We start from the raw sequence: 19,162 nt of genomic DNA on the forward strand, positions 1-19,162 counted from the left end.
CATAGACACGTGGCAAAAGTCCCCCTCATTCACGGAGATGGGATTCAATCTCCGCGACTTGGGCATCAAGTGTCAAGTGGAGGTGCGTGCAGAAGAAGAAGAATGCTAGAGTTCTGTCGAGTAGTTGAAAAGTTGGATCATCAACCGCTCTGTGACCATCCAACATATCTCATTGAACAAGAACCACCTCTCTCAAGCAGCACGCTCACATTCAGGTGATTGGCCACTCCCATTCTGCCTCTCATAGTACTCAATACGCCGCCACCATGTCAGCAGACAAGCATCCCGAATCCATCCCAGCTCTCATGAGCTCCCTCCGACATCTGCGGGATACCAATCCCAAAGCCGTCCGGGCAAATGTCCATATATACCCTGCGACGCTTTACGCCAATAATGGAGAATCAAGCTCGACGGGCTCGATGAGAGATAGGAAGATCATAAGCTGGAAGATGACCGAGCATATGTATTTCAATTCTCAAAATCCCTTTCCAACGTTGGCCAGAGGTTTGTTCACCGAAGAGATTCAGGAAAATGACCCACTACCTGATGAGGTCAGTAGTGCAGGTGAGGGATGTACGAGACCTGAAGATAGGATAGTAGCGAGAGGGTATGATAAATTTTTCAACATTGATGAAGTAGAATGGACCAATGTGAGTCATCTTGGTCTCCGTAGATGTATAATTCAGCTTGAGCTCATACTTGTTACCTCCGAACAGTGGTCAGCTATGAAATTACATACCGAACCTCCTTATCACCTGACGTTGAAGTCGAACGGATGTCTAATCCTGATATCAGCCCTTTCACCCTCCCATCTGATAGTGGCTTCCAAGCATTCACTGGGAACCACTACCGAAGCTCAGGAACAGGAAGCTGTAAATGGTATGGCAGACCTCGCAATTAAGGACAAGAAGGAAACGAAAGAGAGTCAGCAGGAGGCAAAAGCAGAAAAGGCAGAACATGAAGAGGCCAAGGCCCACGCTGCGGTCGGCAGGGAATGGGTGAAGAAAACTTTAACTGCGAAAGGAAAAACAGAAGCTGAGCTGGCCAAGAAGTTGTGGGATGGAAATATGACTGCTGTGTTAGAGGTGAGCCCAATCTGATTCTACCTCATTTCTTCTGCTGGACTTGAAAGGTTCAAGCTCATACGTGATCATGGTAGTTGTGTGACGATTCGTTCGAAGAGCATGTGATAGCCACGCCAGCCCACTGGACAGGTCTTCACCTCCACGGACTAAATCACAACACTCCTCATTTCTCAACTTCTCCTCCTGATCAGGTGAATTCCTTTGCTGAAGAATTCGGGTTCATCCAAACGAAATATGTCGAGTTGCAGACTTTAGACGAGGTAAAATGGTTCACCGATGATGTCGCTAAGACAGGTTCGTGGGAAGGAGACATGATAGAAGGATTCGTCGTACGGTGCAAGGTCAAACAACCATCTCAAGGTAGCCAGACGAATGGTAAACCACCATATAAAGTCGGATCACCTTTCTTTTTCAAAGTGAAATTCGATGAACCTTATCTCCTTTATAGACAGTGGCGAGAAATCACTAGAGTCATGTTACCTCTCTTGGAGAAGACTGAACCAGAGGATATAGCGGCAATATGGAAAAAGGTACGAACGAAATCGAAACGACCCGAAGTTTCAGTTTACGCAGATTGGGTAGGGAAGATGATTAAGACAGAACCTGCTTTATTCGATAATTATGAGAAAGGTGTAGTGAGAGTTAGAGAGAGGTTCTTGAGATGGATAGAAGAGGATGAAAGCGCAAAGAAACTCTGGAATGACGCTAGGGACGGTAAAGCGAAGAACATCTTGGGGAAGAACGGAAGTGAACAACAACAACGAAGTAAAGAGGGTTTACCTAAGAAATGGCTACTCGTGCCAATTGCTGTACCAGGTTGTGGTAAGTCAGCTCAACATTATGATTCCTGTGATTGAACGAGCTGATGTACGAATTTCATGTATAGGTAAAACATTGATCGGCGTAGCGTTGTCCAAGCTATTCGGTTTCGGTCATACCCAAAGCGACGATATCACCACCAAACGTACAGCACCTACCTTCATCAAGAACATCACGGCATTGTTGCAGAAAGAGGACGTCGTCTACGCAGACAGGTAAGCTAGCAATTCTCTTAAATATGAGATACAACCCAAGCTTACTTTTTTGGACTACTCGTAGGAATAACCATATACCAAAACACTACGAAGAACTATCCGCAATAGCCTCTTCGAAGCCAATGCAGAAATACGATGTCCGGCTAATAGGAATCGTATGGGATATATCTTCTCAGCCATATCATAGGTTACTCCGAATCTGCTCAGAGAGAGTCGTCGCTCGAGGAGATAATCATCAGACTCTCCGACCTGATCCAACGGTAGATGCAGAACATGAAGCGGTAGTAGGCCAATTCTTACGAAATTTCACTTCTCCCGATCCACTCTTGTTCGATCAGCTTATCGATGTCAAAGCTCTAAACTCGCCAAGGGAAGTATTGGGTGAGATCGTAAATTCCTTAGTGAACATTATGGGCTTACCTAAACCTCAAGAAGGAAATATGAATAAAGCCTTGGATGAGGCAGGGGAATATAAAGTGACTACGCCATATCACGCACCTGCAAAAGTTGGTAAACCAATCAGGTATTTTGGTATAGCACCTGAGATCGACCTGGGTGAAATTGTAGAGAATATAATACAATACTCTACGTCATTTGGTGATAAAAACGAATGTTTAGAATCTGTTAAGGAGGTATTTGATCTGATTAAATCGCAAGGTAGAATCACATCAAAACCGCATATCACCTTATCACACGAGAAGAACGTTGCCACCGAAGCTGAACAATTAGCTCCCGAAGGGAAAGAAGGTGAAGAGGGTCCTCAAAAGAAATTGTGGGAGACATGTAGAAGATTATCTGAAATGAAAGTTTCAATGTTATTCAAGTTCAGATTAACCCATTTGATATGGGATAAAAGAGTCATGACTTTAGCTATAGAAGATTTTAGACCTATCCCCGTAGACAAGGAGGGAGGAGTTCAGGTGGATTTAGAAAGTGTATTACCTTCCGATGTGAAGAGTTTATTACATATTACTGTGGGAACGGTGTCAGAGGAGATATCTGCATTTGAATCTAGAGGGTTGATGAAGGTCCTTCGAGACAATGGAGATAGTGAGTCAGGTGAGAAGGATGAGGTTGTAGAGGATGGTGGGAAGGTTAGATGGATTAGAGTCAAAGAAATGCAAGGTGAAGGAAGAGTCAAAGGGATGAGTTGAGCGGAAAAGGCATTTGTATATCCAGCATTATAAATAAGTATACCCATGTTTCATGTCATTTGTCAATCATGAGCTCAGCCAGTCCCTCAGCTTTACCTGTGCATTCATATTTGGCTTTACAAAGCGACTCGCACGATCTTAAGGCTTGCGATGATGGCAAGTTCTGGTTCATGTACATCACGCATTGATGAATTGGATGTTTGTCATCTACTACTTCCAGACTATGACAGTATGTCTTGTTCTGATCTCTTCTATTGGACGAACTGGTCATAGTCCAATCATCATACAATCTATTCGATCTAGCCGCTATATGAGCAAGCCCTCAAGCATTCCCTTTCACGATCTTACTTTCTTTCCTAAGAGCATAACCAGTCCATGACTAAACCACCAATAATGCCTCATCAGCTTGACGCCCTAAGTACATGTACCATTACACATCACTTACCTCATCATACAAAGCCGTCTTGAGCGCTTTCCCACTCTGCTCCCTCAACAATTCATTAGCCAACCATCCGATCGCAGCTGTCATCCCACTTCCACAGCTCAACACGATCCCTCTTTGCTCTTCTATATACTTCTTCAGATTCTCCTCGCCTCCTAAAGCCTTCTCGAAAACCTGTCTGAGCTCTTCGATGGATTTGTAACTTGAATAAGGAATTTTGTCATTCGCCGCGTTGAGGTATTGTGGGAACGGTAATGGAAGTGAATTAGGGATATGTCCTGATGAGAGACCTGGTCGAGGTTCGGGAGCTTCACCTGTGAATCTGGGTAGGGGACGGTGGTCTAATACTATCTCAGAGGTGGGGTCGGTAGTGGGTTTCTCAGAGTTGGAAACGATCTGTTCGTACGCTATTTGACAGAATACAAGAATGTGTCAGCTCCGAGCTCATTCATATACAGCAATTGTGATGACATGTCTGACGGTATGGGCTGCATAGGGAAAAGCACGGGCTCATTTAAACTCACATCTCACCCAATCCTCTTTCCAATTTTTAGGTAGCTTGTATTGTGATTCTTTCAAAGTAGGTTTGACATCCCCAGTCTCAACTTCATATCCTTCTTCGATGTATCTCGGTAATCCACCATCCAGTACAGAAACATTCTCATGACCGAAAGCTGTACAGATAGAAATAAGTCAATTGAATTCTTCACTCTTATAAGTGTAAGTTGACTCACCTTTGAATGTGTATAAAGCCCTTGGACTGGAAAAAATTCCTATCGTATCGTATAGTACCACATGATCATCATTCCTTATACCGAGTTTACCTAATGATGATCACAAATGCATCCAATCCATCAGCTGCCTGTCATTCAAGTCGTATGCTGGATATCGGATGAGGGGACTTACGACACTCTTCGACAAACCTCTCTGGTTTAGGTAACATATGAGTCAAGCTCAGAGGGTTTTTGTCCAAATCCAATTCAGCAACTTCATCGAGGTCGAACCGCTTCGCATTAGGTATCCTGGGTCCGGAGAGGTATTCTGCGACTGCCGATCGAGTAGAATTAGGCATATGCCATGATACATCCAATGGCAAGGTCGTTCGCTACGAGTAAGTTAGCTAAAGAAGATCTTCTTGCAGAGGATCAAACTTACCTTGGGAAGGTCTTGATATTCTTTAGGCGTGATCAACAGAGGTGCCCTCGCGATACTGGAGGTATGCAGACCTCGTCTGGCTAAGCTGATCTTGGTGATTGCTGGGAATCGCATCTTGTACGGTCGTGCTCAGATGGGTGTAGGAAGCAAGGTAGCTTACAAGGTTGGTTCTTCGTCGAGTGAAGGAATGTCGGACGTGCAGGTTAATCGGTGAACCGGCGGATCCCAGTGTGCAGAGAGGTACGCTAAGAGATGGTCACGTCATTCAACTGATACAAACGGACATGTCCGTTTACGCGTTCAGACCAGTCGCAAGTACCTCACTGTGCACTCACAAGGTCATCCTCGTTCTATACTGGTCAATCTTCGAACTTGGAAGAAGTATGGACAGTCTGTAAGTCGAATCATCCGTTGCACAGGTGTTTGTTCCTCCCACTCAACGTGTAACGAAAGCACTGATCCACCATAAATAACGAGAATGATCGAGCAGATATTAACATGAAACGAGACTTTACCTGATTGTTGGGGCCACCTTTGATTCATTAGCCCTGCGATCAAGGATTTTCGTGAAAGGGAGGGGAACATTGATCAAATATCAGATAACGTGTTTACAGATTTTAAACGTCCATGTTCTATAGCATGGACGTGAATTTCGCGACGATATCCATGGAGCTTAGAAACTAGGCATCTTGTGAATATCTAATATCAATAACAAAGCACAATTTGTAAATACGTTAAGTACCGCGCCTCTCAGGAAGAGTCTAATAAATCAGTCAAGATGAAATTCCATGACATGAGTCGTAGGTCATGCACTCAATTTAAAGGACTCACACACAGAATATCTGCTAATCTCGATAGTCCCGTAGTGTTATACTTTCTAGCCTTGGGTCCGATCGCTCTGAGCGCAACCACCCCAGATGATCAGCTGAACGCCACTAATCCCCATATCGCCAAACGGGATGGTCAGGTCCTATGGGGTGGATACTACGGTCCACAACCCAGTGAAATAAAGGGTGAGTAACATTCAACCCGTGGCAAGGGGCTCAAGCTGAAATTTTGATTTCCATGCACTTGGTAGGCTCGAAACTCAATAACGACTGGTTCCTATGTGGCGCAACCAGTATCTCAAGGATCGAAGAAAAAGCGTTTCAGCGCTTTCCAACCTGAAAGCGATGATGCAAATGGGAAGATCGATTCTCTAGATGTTGAAGTTTATAACATCGATGCGAGTAGATTCCAAAAAGCTAATTCCAAACATTCTGATATCAAAGATGAGAATAGCTTATCTGGTGATCCTTGGTACGTGGACTGCAAGCTATTTGCTCAATTTAGGCTGAACATGGGTATCTCAATATAGGTGGATCGGTGCATATGAAATAGCAGCTCAACAAATTGGGGGAAACGAATATACTTCGAAAGATGGGTTCGATAAAGATGCAGATGCAGATATTGGATTGAGAATGTTGACAGGTTTGGAAAGTATGACCAGCGAGCCTATCAAAGGCGATGATGAAGGATTATGTGAGTGTCTCCCGCATTACCATCGATCCTCTCAGTGATCAATAAGCATCATAGTTCTAAATTATGTGATGTGATGTCGCAGGGGACATTCTGAAGAAAGGAAAAGAGTCATCAATATGCCTAAAAAAGGGGAAACAATGGTATGGCGTTACAGGCATCGAAGGTGAATTGAAGGATGGTAATGTCAAGTAGGTCGTTCCAAAGACGTGGACTATTCGAGAAGCACGACTGAGAACTCCCTTAGGGTGACCCTATACGATACCAAAAAAGGTGAATGTAAATCGTACGATTTTGATGATCTCGACATCAAGTACTACTCTATACTGAAAGGTGATGACAAGCTCTGATGCAGGTCGGCTCCTACAGGCAGATTACTTATACAGTGTCTGCTATACATTCTCGATAATGTTTACAATAGTCATACAGTACTCGATTATTCGTATAAATCTCCGGTCCGAATGTAACTTATCGGAAAGGGACAATATTCCTCTTTCGCTATCCATCTTTGCGAGTGATATGACCGCTCAGGTGGCTGTTTCTGAAGTGCGCTATTCCATACGGGCTGCCAAGCTGCTTTCCTTTGCGCTTCAGCGATAGTGGTCTGTCTCTGATTCTGTTAAGATTAGATGGTCATGCGCGCCAGTCCGCCCACATGGGCGCTTTCCCTGTTTCATGTAGCTCCTTCACGCTGTTTTGCGTGCTTTTCCGTTTGAAGGCAGTATGCTAAACGTGAGTATTACCGAGGGCGTTCAAGACCCTGCCGAGTGGTTTCGCGATTAACATTGGTCGATCAAGCTCCTTGCTTCCCCTTAATCAGTCGCTCCAACAATGAAAGGAGGTCGGCCCCATGAGGACCACGTTTCACTATGATTCGATGTCAGCTTGGTCTCGAGTGGAACCTGTTACCTCAAAGGTATAGCTTGCTGTATCCTGGATATAAATAATCACATATGCGATTAGGGATACGGCAATTCTGGTTAACTTATAGTCTTCTTCATATTTTGATCACTGTTCATACGTTCCCTATGGTAGAGCTTTTCACGATGTTCATGACTTACTACTATAATGTATTTTCCGGTAGGTATAATCGTCGCGAAGACTTTGTTCCTCTCATTTTACATGCTACACTCAGCTCGTGAGACATAGGGGTACCAAGCAGGCTAATTTGGTATCATAATGATCTATGGTACTCGGCCTGTTCGCCACAGCAGCCGGATCGATTGAAGGGAGCACTGGTGCTCTGGCGGATACTCCTGCTAAGTCTCATATTGAGAACCGAGGCGATCATCCCCTATGGGATATCTCACCCAAATGGCAAGATATAAAGAAAGGTATGTTACCGTCGACGTGATTAAAGCTTCAGTAAACTGTAGTCAGAAAGACTATGGATGAGATTAACAAGCTAACATATGGGTTTTATTTCTAGATGAATTCGATAACGAATGGTTCCTGGTGGCAGCTCGACCTTAGTCATTTGGGATTCCCAAAAAATCAAAGATCGATTTTCAGCTATGCAAACTTCCATAAAAAAGGGCACACAATGCCGATGCGGTGACTGTTGAGCTGTGGAATAAAGAAGAGGCGAAATGGGACAAAAGGGATGTGAAATATCCAGCTATTACAGCTGATTATAGTGGTTCAAATCAGTATTGGTAAGTTTACACCATCTCTTCTTGATACTACGGTACCGCACTGAATGATTCCAGAGTTGACAAAGGTGGTGGATCCACATGTAGATGGATCGCTGCCTTGGAAGATGCTGCGATGCGGATCAGCGGACTTGGAGGTAAAGGTATAGACAAAGATGTTTTCACAGATGGTGACTCCCATTTCGCCTATGGAATGTTGACGGGAGAACAAGTAGATCTCCATGAGACTAATAGAGATGCGAAAACATACAAGAGATATATCTGTGAGTGGCCTTGTATCATGTTCAGCTTTTATAGGTATATTGATACGATTGATTGTTGTGGAAATCACTATTAGGGAAAGTGCTTGAAGAGGCAACTAGAAGTAATGTATGTATAAAGACTGGACCTAGTCCCGATAAGAGTGATGGTCTGAGGAAAAGTACGTGGTACGGTATAATGAGCGCTGAAGGTCTTGCATTTGATGACGAAGGCAATGAACTTGGGGAAGGACAGTGAGTAATACATATTTGGCATCCGCTACAAATGAGGACGGAGCTCAAACGGTGATATCCATCTACAGAGTCTATCTGTACAACGCCAAGGAAGGTAAAGAACCCTACTTAGGTTTCGAAGATATCCAAGATGATATCAAATTTTACTTCAAGCCTAAATACCTCATGCCCGATCCTGACATTGATCCTAGTGTTTCTGCTCCATCATTGCCATGCACAAGCCTCAACTTTGTTGAGGATATTATGGATAGTCATTGTAGTCATCTTCTATACAATCATTGATGTACGATTGTTAAGTCAAAGGGATGATGACAGGAATCTACAGTATTTCTACCACATATCAAAAATCTCATCGACATAGTACAGGCGTTGTTTTAAATCCAGGTGCACTGTTTCCGAGCGCAACGTACATGCTACTCACGGTAGAGTTGGTTTTGTATTGAGAATAGGTACCAGACGTGATTGATGATATACATCACAAGTTGATGTCACACATTACGTTCAGGACTGTGCTTTTCAGATAGCGTCCTGACTTTCGAACGTTATGATCATCGTCTGCTCCCCCAAATCCCATTCTCTGCTCGGACCCTCGCTAATTCCAGCTCGACCTCTTCATCTGTATATTCATGATCAGCATTTCCCTCACATTATACCTCCGAAGATAAGAAGTGCTGACCTGTATGATGAAAATGTCGACGAGATCCTACTCGTACTTCCGCTTTCCAGTCCAACTACCGCTGTTCCTGACGTGATCGAGAAATACATCGAACTTACGTAAAAAGGACTATCAACCCTAAGGATCTTAATGACGTACGCTTCTTCTCAAACGATACCAGATCAATCAACTTCGTCTCGCAATCAGTCAGTGCTCTGCATGTTAAACATGCCATATCTCAGAAGATAGCCCAACACAGCATTATGAGCGATCCATCGTACCCTGTAGGGCTCCCTGACAGTCCAGACTACCCTGGAGTCGGCTTCGTTTTGCGGTCATCCTCTCCACCTGAAGCTTTGACCGAACGTGTTCGGTCAAATACGATAATCTCCTACCGCGAACACGTCCCCGCTCTATCTTTCCTATCTTATCCAATCCTCAAGTCTGGGTATTATTTTACCTCATTTCGGTCTCAATCAGGTGCCAAAGTCAGTCTAAGAGTCGATGTTCATCTTTGCTCCATATGGCCTGACTGCTGACAATCGCATTGCATCTAAGTCTTGATTTCCCGACAAGAACTGGCTCGTGCTTGGGTCATAGGCCTCAATGCTTTGCGATTTCATGGTCAGCTGCTATATCATCTGACAGAGGAGTATGAGAACCCGGTGATGCACAAGTACTCCGTTACAGCTCTACGAATAAAGCGAGTTGCACAAGACGTAAGTACTGGAAGATCTTCATACTATTGGTGGTCACAGACACTGATGTCCCATCTAGTGGCTTGGGTGCTTCAGTCAGTACATCTCTATATCAAACGAGCTGTACTGACATGATTGGATAGGGGAACTCGACTGGGCTATCAGCATACTCCAATAATTCGAAGATTCACATCAAATCCCTGCAAAGTGGCTTACGCCTGAATCATACGATATCACAAATCTCCGCCTGACCTCTTCAAGTCCCATCAAATCCCACGAATGTCAACCGATCAGCGACATCTTTATCTATGCTGCACTCCATCTTCTCAGAATGGATCAAGCCGGATATGATGCCGAATGTTTGGCTCTTGCAACATCAGTAGACTTCGAACTCAGCCAAATGCAGCATTGTTACATTCCCAATATAGGCCTTCGTCTTCCGCCGGATTTAGCGGATCAAGCAGTCTGATGAATTGTCAAACATGTTACATCGACATTTCCCATCGATCCGCGATCCATACCGCCATATCTCGCAATCATCTTGTCTACCAATCGACCTTGATCCACCGCATATCCATACCTTTCACCTTTCCTGTGCTTTACCCGTTTGTGATTATCGAAAGTTGAGGATTCAAACTGTTTGTTGTCCTATACAATGTTTATGACTACCACTGTTTATATATGGAGCGAAGGTCTTACGTCTGGTTGCATATCGTCGGTCACAGATGCTGATGAACGCCTCTTTTTCCAGCTTCAAGACAAAGCAGAGCCTGACAGTGGTCTTTTTGGCTTTGAATACTGTGGTGTGGCAATTGACTACCCCGAAAGAGGAGTTGCCAAAAGGCAGGAGTAAATGGCACAAAAGTTTCTATACTTTGGCTTGGATTGTGTTAATAACCTCTAGTATCTCATCAGTCGTTGTACCCTTGATGAGCGATAAAGTGCGTTTACACATCCTTTCAGTGTTAAAAGTTAACGCTAATGATCTCGTTGGTCAGAGCGAAGATCAAGATCAAAACGGTGTCCTCACATCGTTGGAAGCGATTAAAACAGAGATTAAAAACATGAAGACTTCAACTGAGGAAGCCACCAAGGCATTCAAGAAATTGGCTGAACTGTTAGTGCAAGAAGAATTAAGCAGACAACAGAAATTGGAAGAAATAATCAAAGCTTTTAAATAATCCGATTCGGACATCTCATTGGTTCCAAATACATACATGTGAAGTAGGTAGTTCATGATATTTTTATGGTTCCAGATACATACATGTGAAGTAGGTAGTTCATGATATTTCTATGCCCTTACTGACTGCCATGCCATCTGAGCTTTCTGATCTTCACGTCATCGGACCCACTCCCATACATTCACCTGCTCTAGATCATTCGCATCCACCTCCTTCGCGACCAATATCGCCCATTTAGCTTTACTCTTCCTAACCTTATTCTCCTGCTCCAATTTGGTAAGATGAGCCAAAACGCCCTTTGAAGCTGCAAAGAGTAATTTCTCTTCTTCGGATTTGTAAATCAATCTGCAAATCACAGTCAAAGGTATTGCGGACCTAGCTCGAGTTCCTTCTTTATCGGCTTTCTCAATCGCTTTTCTTTCTTCTTCGAAATCAGGTAAAGGGATAGGCTTTCGCTTATCTAACATCAATGGTCCCTTGGCTTTGTTGTCTTCTTCCAATCTCGTATGAATCTCTTTCTTGAGATCAACCAGGATATCCGCAAGTGATTGATCGTTGGTTCTGAAATCCTTGAGGATCTTGCAGATCTGATTTTCCCGCTCTTGTCGGTGCAAGATGTAGGTTTCCAGATGGGCTTTTGCTTTGGCAGCATCGGGAATATGGGGTCCATGGGCTGGATAGAGAACGTTAGGTTTGAGTGCGAGTAGGGTTCGGAGGGAGGTCATGTCTAAGGTAAAAGTTGTATCAGCGATATTAGGGTATATCAACAATGATTCAATCGGACTCACAGCTTCCCAAGTCCGCAAAGTGAGTCGTACCCGTACCCAATACCGTATCACCGGTGAACACTCCCTTTTCACCTTCCAACATGACCAAACTGATACTATCTTGAGTATGACCAGGAGTCTTCAGACATCTTAAACTGACTCTTGCAATTTCAGGTACTTCGTTCCACTTTGGTTTATCATCTTTATCATGTTTCAACAAATGCTTATAGACCGGATCGATAATCGATATCATCAATCCGGGTATGATAGGGTGAAATGGTTGAAAAGGTGAAAACGAATGATATGTTCCTTTAGGTAGGGAATTCCAAATTTCACCGTCACTTGTCAATCTTTCATTTTCGTTCTTTGAAGATGCCAAATAACTTTCGTCGGGTGAAGGACATTTCCATATTTTAGGTAATGAACATCCATGTTTTTTCAATGTATTCAGCAATAATGGTAACGCTCCTACATGGTCTAAATGTCGATGAGTGAGAATGATATGTTCGATATTAGGTAATTTCCTTTCCCTATTCTGGTTAGGTACCCATTTACTCCCCGGTCCATATTCTAATAGATCCATCTCTTCATATCTCGGATCTTCAGATCGCTTGTTTAGGATAGACGCTTTGATCTCATCTACTTTATCTTCCGGGACATTCTTCAAGGACGCCTGAGCGTAGGACGACTCAAAATGTGTTTCCCTAACTCCCGATTCTAATCCCAGATGATGCAAGTGAGTATATAGGAGGTCGATATATTGGTTGGCTGTAAGTGGAGACGAGGTGTCGATGAGGATCAGGGGTGCATGAGGGTTGGAAGGTGGTTGTAGAAGGTAGGAATTTGTTCCTTGTAAGGTCATCATACCGGGGTTTTGACCGAGTACTCGGGTGACGTGAGCAGAGAGCTGTAAGAGGTTTCAAATATGTCAGTGCTCGATCGCCATGCTCATGAAGAATGAGGCTCGAATAGTCCTCTCTGAACAAGAAGGCGGCGGGATATCATACATCATCATACTCATACTTACCTTGGTCACATCGCTCAATCGTTCGAGATTTCCCATAACCATTTTGACTATTATTTACTCGATTATTCAATAAAGTGACGTATCGATGATTTAAGTTCTATAATGTGTAGGTACTCTTGGGATATTCTTTCACTTCTGATGTTTATTGGATTCTTCATTCAGACCGATCCCCAATGGTTCGAAGCCTTATATATCTATGCTGACAAATCGACTCGATATGTTATCCCCAAAAGCCAGGAGTGAAGTTGAAAGGACTGATATCATCTACAAAAGATGCATGATATGTCGGAGATGCGTTACATCGTACGGTGCGTTGTTCACTGTCTATTGGTAGGACGGTTCATGATGTCAAACGATCCGATGATGTTGATCAAAGGATTGTTGAAAGTGAAAGGTGGTGTGTGATTTGTTCAGTCTTTGATGCTAGGTACTTATTACTTACCCCACCACGCACCGGTCACTACCTCACTGTCACCGAATTTCAGCACTAGCTGCAATGTGGCATCTCGAGACAGTAGTAAATTAGTGCTACCATATCGAACGGTCTCCTCCAATGGATGCATACTGAATAGTAAATGATACATACATGCAAAACGAATCATACTTATTCAATGGAATCCTGAAGGTTGCCAAGTTCTCGGGTTCCGCCCGTTTCTCATTCTCTGTAATTCCCTGTGTTGATCTACTTCACACGCAAAACAGTAATCAACAGTCGACCACATCTCGTCAAGTCGTGTCTCTGATTCTCAGAGGAAAGATGGAAATTGAGCTCACTATAGTCATGTATCTGTACTCTGCTCTCGTAGCCTCCCCAAGTCCGTGTGCTGGGTGGTCCACCCATATACGAGCTTCTATTCGGGATGTAGCTCGGTTGACCATATCCGCCACCAACACCGCCACCGTACGTGGTTGTCCCGAGTGGTACCATAGGTATCCCTGCGTTATGATGACGGGGATCGTACATGTTTTGAATGATCGTCACTTGGAAGCTAGTCAGTAATTTGTATACAATCATCGACGTTTGAGGGCGAGGCAGAATTTGAGATGGCGACATACTCTTTTGAGCTGCAACAACCCATGCTGTTCAAGATCACTAAGTTTATTGATATAATGATTAGTTGTGCCGTTGTGCTGTCAACGCATGACTGGGATACACAGTAGTCTTATATACCATACCATCAGCATACCAGACCTCACCACCAATTTAGTAGCCTGAGCCTTGAGAGAAAAGCGTGTTTGTCTACCGAAGGCACAGGAAGGTCCAATCCAATTCACTGGAGATCTGTGTCCGCACACCGTACTAACAGTTTTTTATACTGGCTGGTAGACACACGACAATCTTCATCCAGTCCGATCACTGGACTACCTTGTGGTCATCAAGATGGCAAGCCTCGCTCTGCTTCTGCTTCTCCTCTCCCTGTTGTGACTTGTGTGTTGTCTTCGCTTTCTGATCAGTGCTGTATCGGTCATCTCCTACTGGCCAATTTCTCGATGTGACCTGAGCCATCCAGAAGAAGCATTCAATACATCGACCTCGACCACGCATTCTTCTCATGGTCATTCCAAAAGCTGATCAGATTTCCACTAAAAAGGGTGAGCGGAATCCCTCAAAATGAAGTTGTGCGTTCCGTCATCATGTTGCCTGAAATCGAACAAGACGATAAGAAGAAGGATCCATTGCTTTCTCCAACTTCTTCTCGTCCCTTGATGACTGCGTGTTGACGATGTCATATGTATGAGAGCCATCGAAACATTGCTATGATGTTCCGACCCATCATGAAGTAGACATAGATTATATCATGACTTGTGATTTAGACATTTGTACTTCGAGAGTAATGCTACGATTCAGCGAATGCTATATACAGTGCGTAAATGAATGTACACAACGAGAATGTATCATTCCCCTCAACTTCTTCCTTCCTTCTGATCTGCCACACACACAATTCTTGAATATGTTCCTCTGCCCAGGATGATACCATCAATGACGCTTTTGACAAAAGTCGAATTTTGGTGATATTAGAGAGCTTTCCCTTTCCCTTTATCCTTCTCCTTCTCTTTCCCTTCCAAATCGTCTTTCTTCCTCTCCCTCAACTCGTCTTCATCCATGAATCCATCTTTATCAATGTCTTCTTTCTGAATGCCCTCGATTTTACCTTCTTTTATATCTTCTCCTAGACCATTGATACCGTCTTCCTCGGACTCGTTCTGAGGCCACATCGCATGACAGAAGAAGTTGGTAGGGTCAAGTTTCTTCTTGAGTGCTCGAAGTCGAGGGAATGATTCGCCATAAACTGCCGAGACGGATGAGGAAAGTGATGATTGGAGGAACTGCCAAAGTCAACAAGAATCAGTAAACATCTCACAGGTATGTTTTCTCGAATATGAGCGAATAGAGCGATCAGGATGACGAAAAAAACCACTCACACATGGTAGAGGTCCACCGGGGGAATTGGGATGTATGACCTCATTTATCCATTCCTCAGCAGTAGTCACACATCTCGTATCTTCCACTGGTGATTCGCTATGAGACCATTGGTGTAAAGCGGCGACAGTGAACGCCGATTCTCGATGTGAGGAAGGGAAACATGAATCTTTGACATCTGTTATCGCTCCTCCGCCGGTATACTCGAAGAGCCAAGCTACAATGCACATAGATATTAGTGTCTTCTTCGGCGTCTTCACGAATAAGCTGAGCTACTCACTACATCCATCGGGGACTGAGTGGAACCTCGAACAAGTCTCGTCTATCACTTCATCCGAAAGCGATTTAAGCATATCACTCTTAATGAACCTATATTAACGGCAATGTCAATACCCCATTTCCAATGGGTAAAACCATAACTTACCATTTCCTCCCTGAACCGCCTTTGAGAATCTCCTCCACGGCCAACTGTTGTCTCTCAAACTTCCTCTCGCTGAAATCCTGGAACAGTGATCTCCCACCTTCCCAAGCGCTTATCGCCTGGACGTACATCTCTCCTTCCGCTCTCGCACCCGAGAAACAGAGTTGGAAAACTACGATGGCGGGCGCACCAGGTGGTCCAGCCGTCATGATGATATTGGTATATAACGTTCGTGGTGATCCTTTGATACAATCTCGAACATGTCGTAGGAGTGAAGGTGTCTTTTCTCTGTCGAACAGACTACAAATTACAGAAATATTGCATCAGCCTGAGATCATAAGCTGAAAAGACAGGCAATACCACTCACTAGATCAAGTTACCAGCATATACACTAGGTAGGTAATACGCCTTTGCTCTGAACCTAGTAACCACACCTATGATCGCACCTGCACCTCTAACCGCCCACCAAACTTCTTTAGGATCCTCATTATCTTTCCATCCACCCCCCTTCTTCCCATCCTGACCTAGCCAGACTATCCGTCCATCGGCCAAGACCATTTCTACCTCTACTAGGTTATCCATAGCCAATCCATGTTTCCTACCTATGAATCCAAATCCACCTGAGATAAACTGCCCAGCGCCGACCGGGAAGGCAGAGGTGGGTACGTGGAATGCCCCATAAGGCGAAGCCGCTGTAGCTGCGTCGAGAGCTTTGGAGTTTACTCCTGCACCAAAGGTGACAAGTGTATATGGTGGAGGATCAGGGTGAGTGTTGAGTGGAAGTTGGGTAGAAGGACCAGAGGCGAAAGAGGGGTGAAAACTTGTTGAATAGGATGATGAAGTGGATGAGTTGACGCCGAAAGACGTAGATATGAATGGGAAGGAGGAAGTGGGCGTTTGAGAGGGGTTGACATAGGTGACCCTAGGACCTGGTCTGGAGGAAGGACCGGCTTCAGGAGACGTAGCTGAACCGTTGCTGGAAGAGAAGGAAAATCTGTGAGTAGGTAGGATATACCCATCTTCTATGGGCGATTTCGATTTGGGCGATCTGGTGAATTCGGAAGTACCAGAGATAGAAGTTGCAGGAGTCGAATCCTTTCCATTTCCAGTGATACCGTAAGAATCACTTCTACTGGCACTCCCACTTCGAGTCCCACTGCCACTGTTACTTCTACTGCCACTACCATTATTATCTTGTTCCATTGCACTACTAGCTCTCGAATCTTCAGCAGCAGGAATCACCTCGTCTATTTTATCCAAGGGACTATATGGACCAGATCTATCTCCATCGACTTTACCCTTTCTCCTCGCTCCATCATCGTCCGTACCGTCCGTGATGAAATCGTCAGAAGCGGATCGCTTCGTACCGGCGTCGGAAGATGCAGCGTGAATTGACGCTAGAGATGGTCGTCGAGGTTCTCCAGCGGTCGATGTACCCGAGTCTCGGCGGACTTGAAGTCGCTGAAAGGATTCTTGGAGGGTTGGAGGTGATGGATCTGGTAAGGAGATGGTGACGTCGGTCATAAGTGACAAGTCGAGAATAATATGACCAGCGACCTACAGCCGAATTTTCATATCAGCATATCGGCTAGGAGGGTTTGACTCTTTAAGTGATCACTCACACTCCAACCGTGTACACCATTTCCACCACCTTTCACACTGAGTTCTAGATCATGTTCTCGACAGAATACAATAGTTCTGGATCATCTCTTGTCAGCTTTGGCTGCTTCAGCTTAAAAGTCCAGAGGGTTTATACACACCTGCTGACATCTTGAGCAGTAATGGGTTTCACCAATGCTAAAGCGGGAGTCTTGACAGCACCGTTGAAGATGGTCGAAGAAGCGATAAAACTATTTGATATATTGGCACATCTCTTCATCAGCCGCTATCTCGAAGTAATCAGAAAAGGATCAAGCTCACCCATCATCGTTCCTTCCTAGGACTTGTGGCTTAGGGATATCCTGCCACGTTGGCTCTACGACCGCTTCTCTGAGCTCTTTGACCAGATCATCATCTGCGGCGATATTACTTGGAGTTTTGAGAGGCTGAGCGAAGAAGGGATATGGTTTGACTAGACCTTCAGGTGTCATTATACCTGCCGATGAGCCATTGGGGGTTGTATTGAGGATTGCCATGTTGAGTGTAGTGTTTCAAGTGGAGAGAAGACAAAAAGGTATGTGAGACGGTGTAAGCGAAGAAACGTTGGGGATGATCGAATGGACTATTCAATTGCCTTTCTTGTGTTATTTATACCTGAATTGGAATTTTGAGTATGATGAGATGTTGTTAACAAGAGTGGGGGATGCTATTGATGGTAGTCTAGTGCTGGCTAGTGACAGACACTTGTGTCAATAGCTGAGTCTAGATCTAGAATGCTTGATGGCCGATGTATGATATCCCTCCTTTCCCCACCACAGAACTTGACAGTAGCGGTGACTGTGACAGACCTGGTTCCAGATGAATGACGGACGGTGTATCTCCGAGAGGCGAGAGGTCGATGCACTATGTGAATGATCTATGCTAAGGATGAGATCTCTTCCTTGGTATCTGTTGATTGGGTCCTTTGATTGATTTGATTAATGCATTAATGCATTTAAGATTATCAATCGATCAATCAATCGAGATACCAGACTAAGATAGTGAGTTTCGGCGGTATGTGTCCAAGCGATAGGTTGATGGGAGGGACTATGCCAATGATGATGAGGAACGGGGCTATCGATGCGTTGTTGAGGTACAGTGGAAGTGAGATCTGAGGTGATGCCGAGAACAGGAATGTCTTGAATTGATATGATAATAGAAGATCAAGTTAGTTGATGCAGGAGATCGCTATATGTAGATGTAAGGTAGATGTTTCCGAGAGAATAGTCTTTGTATGCTTTTGCAAGTATAAATGAGTGAAATGATCAACGTTGGAAAACGGTAACGGCAGACCCATGAATGTATACAAAGTGGTATGGAACCACATTGGCTTCCCCCCCCCCTCTCTCCTCTCTATCCCCTTATACGATGTAAACTCAGACAAGCAGAATAGTATGACTCACTTTTTCCCCTTTCCCTAATTACCTCGGACAACGGCCTCCGGCATTGGCGTCGTCTCTACTCGTCCATGAAGATGAGAGGCAGAGCGAGCAGCAGCAGGGAATAGAGAACCGAAAGTTAAATCTCCATGTATGAAAGATTCCCATGAACCCTAACTTAGTAATTTGATTTGCTTCTACTGTAATTCCAACTTCCCACACTGCAACAAGTAAAGCTGGAATCGAAGACGGCAGGGTGAGGGTAGCTGAACTTTTCCCTGTGCCTCTTGCTGTCTCAAGATCCAGTATGCATGTTCCTCCGTTTCTCTCTTTTAGCCCAGACTAGAGTTGTAAGACATGTGTAGAGGGGAAAAAGGAATTAAAGGATTCGAATGCCTGAACTACTGGCGCCAGAATGACGTTTTGCCACATGCTCCTGC

General features: G+C 44.4%; 7 protein-coding genes across 7 annotated transcripts; 4 read left to right on the plus strand and 3 right to left on the minus strand.

Annotated features, from left to right (window-relative positions):
* Positions 1-266: 266 nt before the first annotated feature.
* I203_102085 (uncharacterized protein) lies at positions 267-3,273 on the plus strand (the record flags this gene model as incomplete). Its single annotated transcript, XM_019146589.1, has 6 exons — positions 267-650; positions 717-872; positions 972-1,085; positions 1,160-1,907; positions 1,972-2,119; positions 2,184-3,273. 6 exons carry the CDS (start codon positions 267-269, stop codon positions 3,271-3,273), a joined length of 2,640 nt encoding a protein of 879 aa, XP_019004122.1.
* Positions 3,274-3,595: 322 nt separating this feature from the next.
* I203_102086 (uncharacterized protein) lies at positions 3,596-4,984 on the minus strand (the record flags this gene model as incomplete). Its single annotated transcript, XM_019146590.1, has 6 exons — positions 3,596-3,652; positions 3,719-4,122; positions 4,240-4,389; positions 4,450-4,539; positions 4,622-4,820; positions 4,871-4,984. 6 exons carry the CDS (start codon positions 4,982-4,984, stop codon positions 3,596-3,598), a joined length of 1,014 nt encoding a protein of 337 aa, XP_019004123.1.
* A 664-nt stretch (positions 4,985-5,648) lies between these two features.
* On the plus strand, positions 5,649-6,738 carry I203_102087 (uncharacterized protein; the record flags this gene model as incomplete). Its single annotated transcript, XM_019146591.1, has 6 exons — positions 5,649-5,670; positions 5,752-5,883; positions 5,992-6,169; positions 6,228-6,391; positions 6,474-6,579; positions 6,636-6,738. The coding sequence occupies 6 exons, from the start codon at positions 5,649-5,651 to the stop codon at positions 6,736-6,738; spliced, it is 705 nt and encodes a 234-aa protein (XP_019004124.1).
* Positions 6,739-7,902: 1,164 nt separating this feature from the next.
* I203_102088 (uncharacterized protein) lies at positions 7,903-8,816 on the plus strand (the record flags this gene model as incomplete). The annotated part of the gene is made up of 5 exons (XM_065517023.1): positions 7,903-7,942; positions 8,026-8,043; positions 8,109-8,303; positions 8,378-8,534; positions 8,603-8,816. 5 exons carry the CDS (start codon positions 7,903-7,905, stop codon positions 8,814-8,816), a joined length of 624 nt encoding a protein of 207 aa, XP_065373841.1.
* Positions 8,817-10,612: 1,796 nt separating this feature from the next.
* I203_102089 (uncharacterized protein) lies at positions 10,613-11,068 on the plus strand (the record flags this gene model as incomplete). The annotated part of the gene is made up of 1 exon (XM_019146593.1): positions 10,613-11,068. The coding sequence occupies one exon, from the start codon at positions 10,613-10,615 to the stop codon at positions 11,066-11,068; it is 456 nt and encodes a 151-aa protein (XP_019004126.1).
* Positions 11,069-11,226: 158 nt separating this feature from the next.
* On the minus strand, positions 11,227-12,904 carry I203_102090 (uncharacterized protein; the record flags this gene model as incomplete). The annotated part of the gene is made up of 3 exons (XM_019146594.1): positions 11,227-11,795; positions 11,857-12,742; positions 12,863-12,904. 3 exons carry the CDS (start codon positions 12,902-12,904, stop codon positions 11,227-11,229), a joined length of 1,497 nt encoding a protein of 498 aa, XP_019004127.1.
* Positions 12,905-14,878: 1,974 nt separating this feature from the next.
* Positions 14,879-17,840, minus strand: I203_102091 (uncharacterized protein; the record flags this gene model as incomplete). The annotated part of the gene is made up of 8 exons (XM_019146595.1): positions 14,879-15,190; positions 15,287-15,501; positions 15,565-15,653; positions 15,709-16,005; positions 16,073-17,262; positions 17,328-17,403; positions 17,466-17,555; positions 17,626-17,840. The coding sequence occupies 8 exons, from the start codon at positions 17,838-17,840 to the stop codon at positions 14,879-14,881; spliced, it is 2,484 nt and encodes an 827-aa protein (XP_019004128.1).
* Between the last annotated feature and the right edge of the window lie 1,322 nt (positions 17,841-19,162).

This window comes from Kwoniella mangroviensis (genome assembly GCF_000507465.2).
Source record: "Kwoniella mangroviensis CBS 8507 chromosome 1 map unlocalized Ctg01, whole genome shotgun sequence".
Taxonomy (NCBI): Eukaryota; Fungi; Basidiomycota; class Tremellomycetes; order Tremellales; family Cryptococcaceae; genus Kwoniella; species Kwoniella mangrovensis.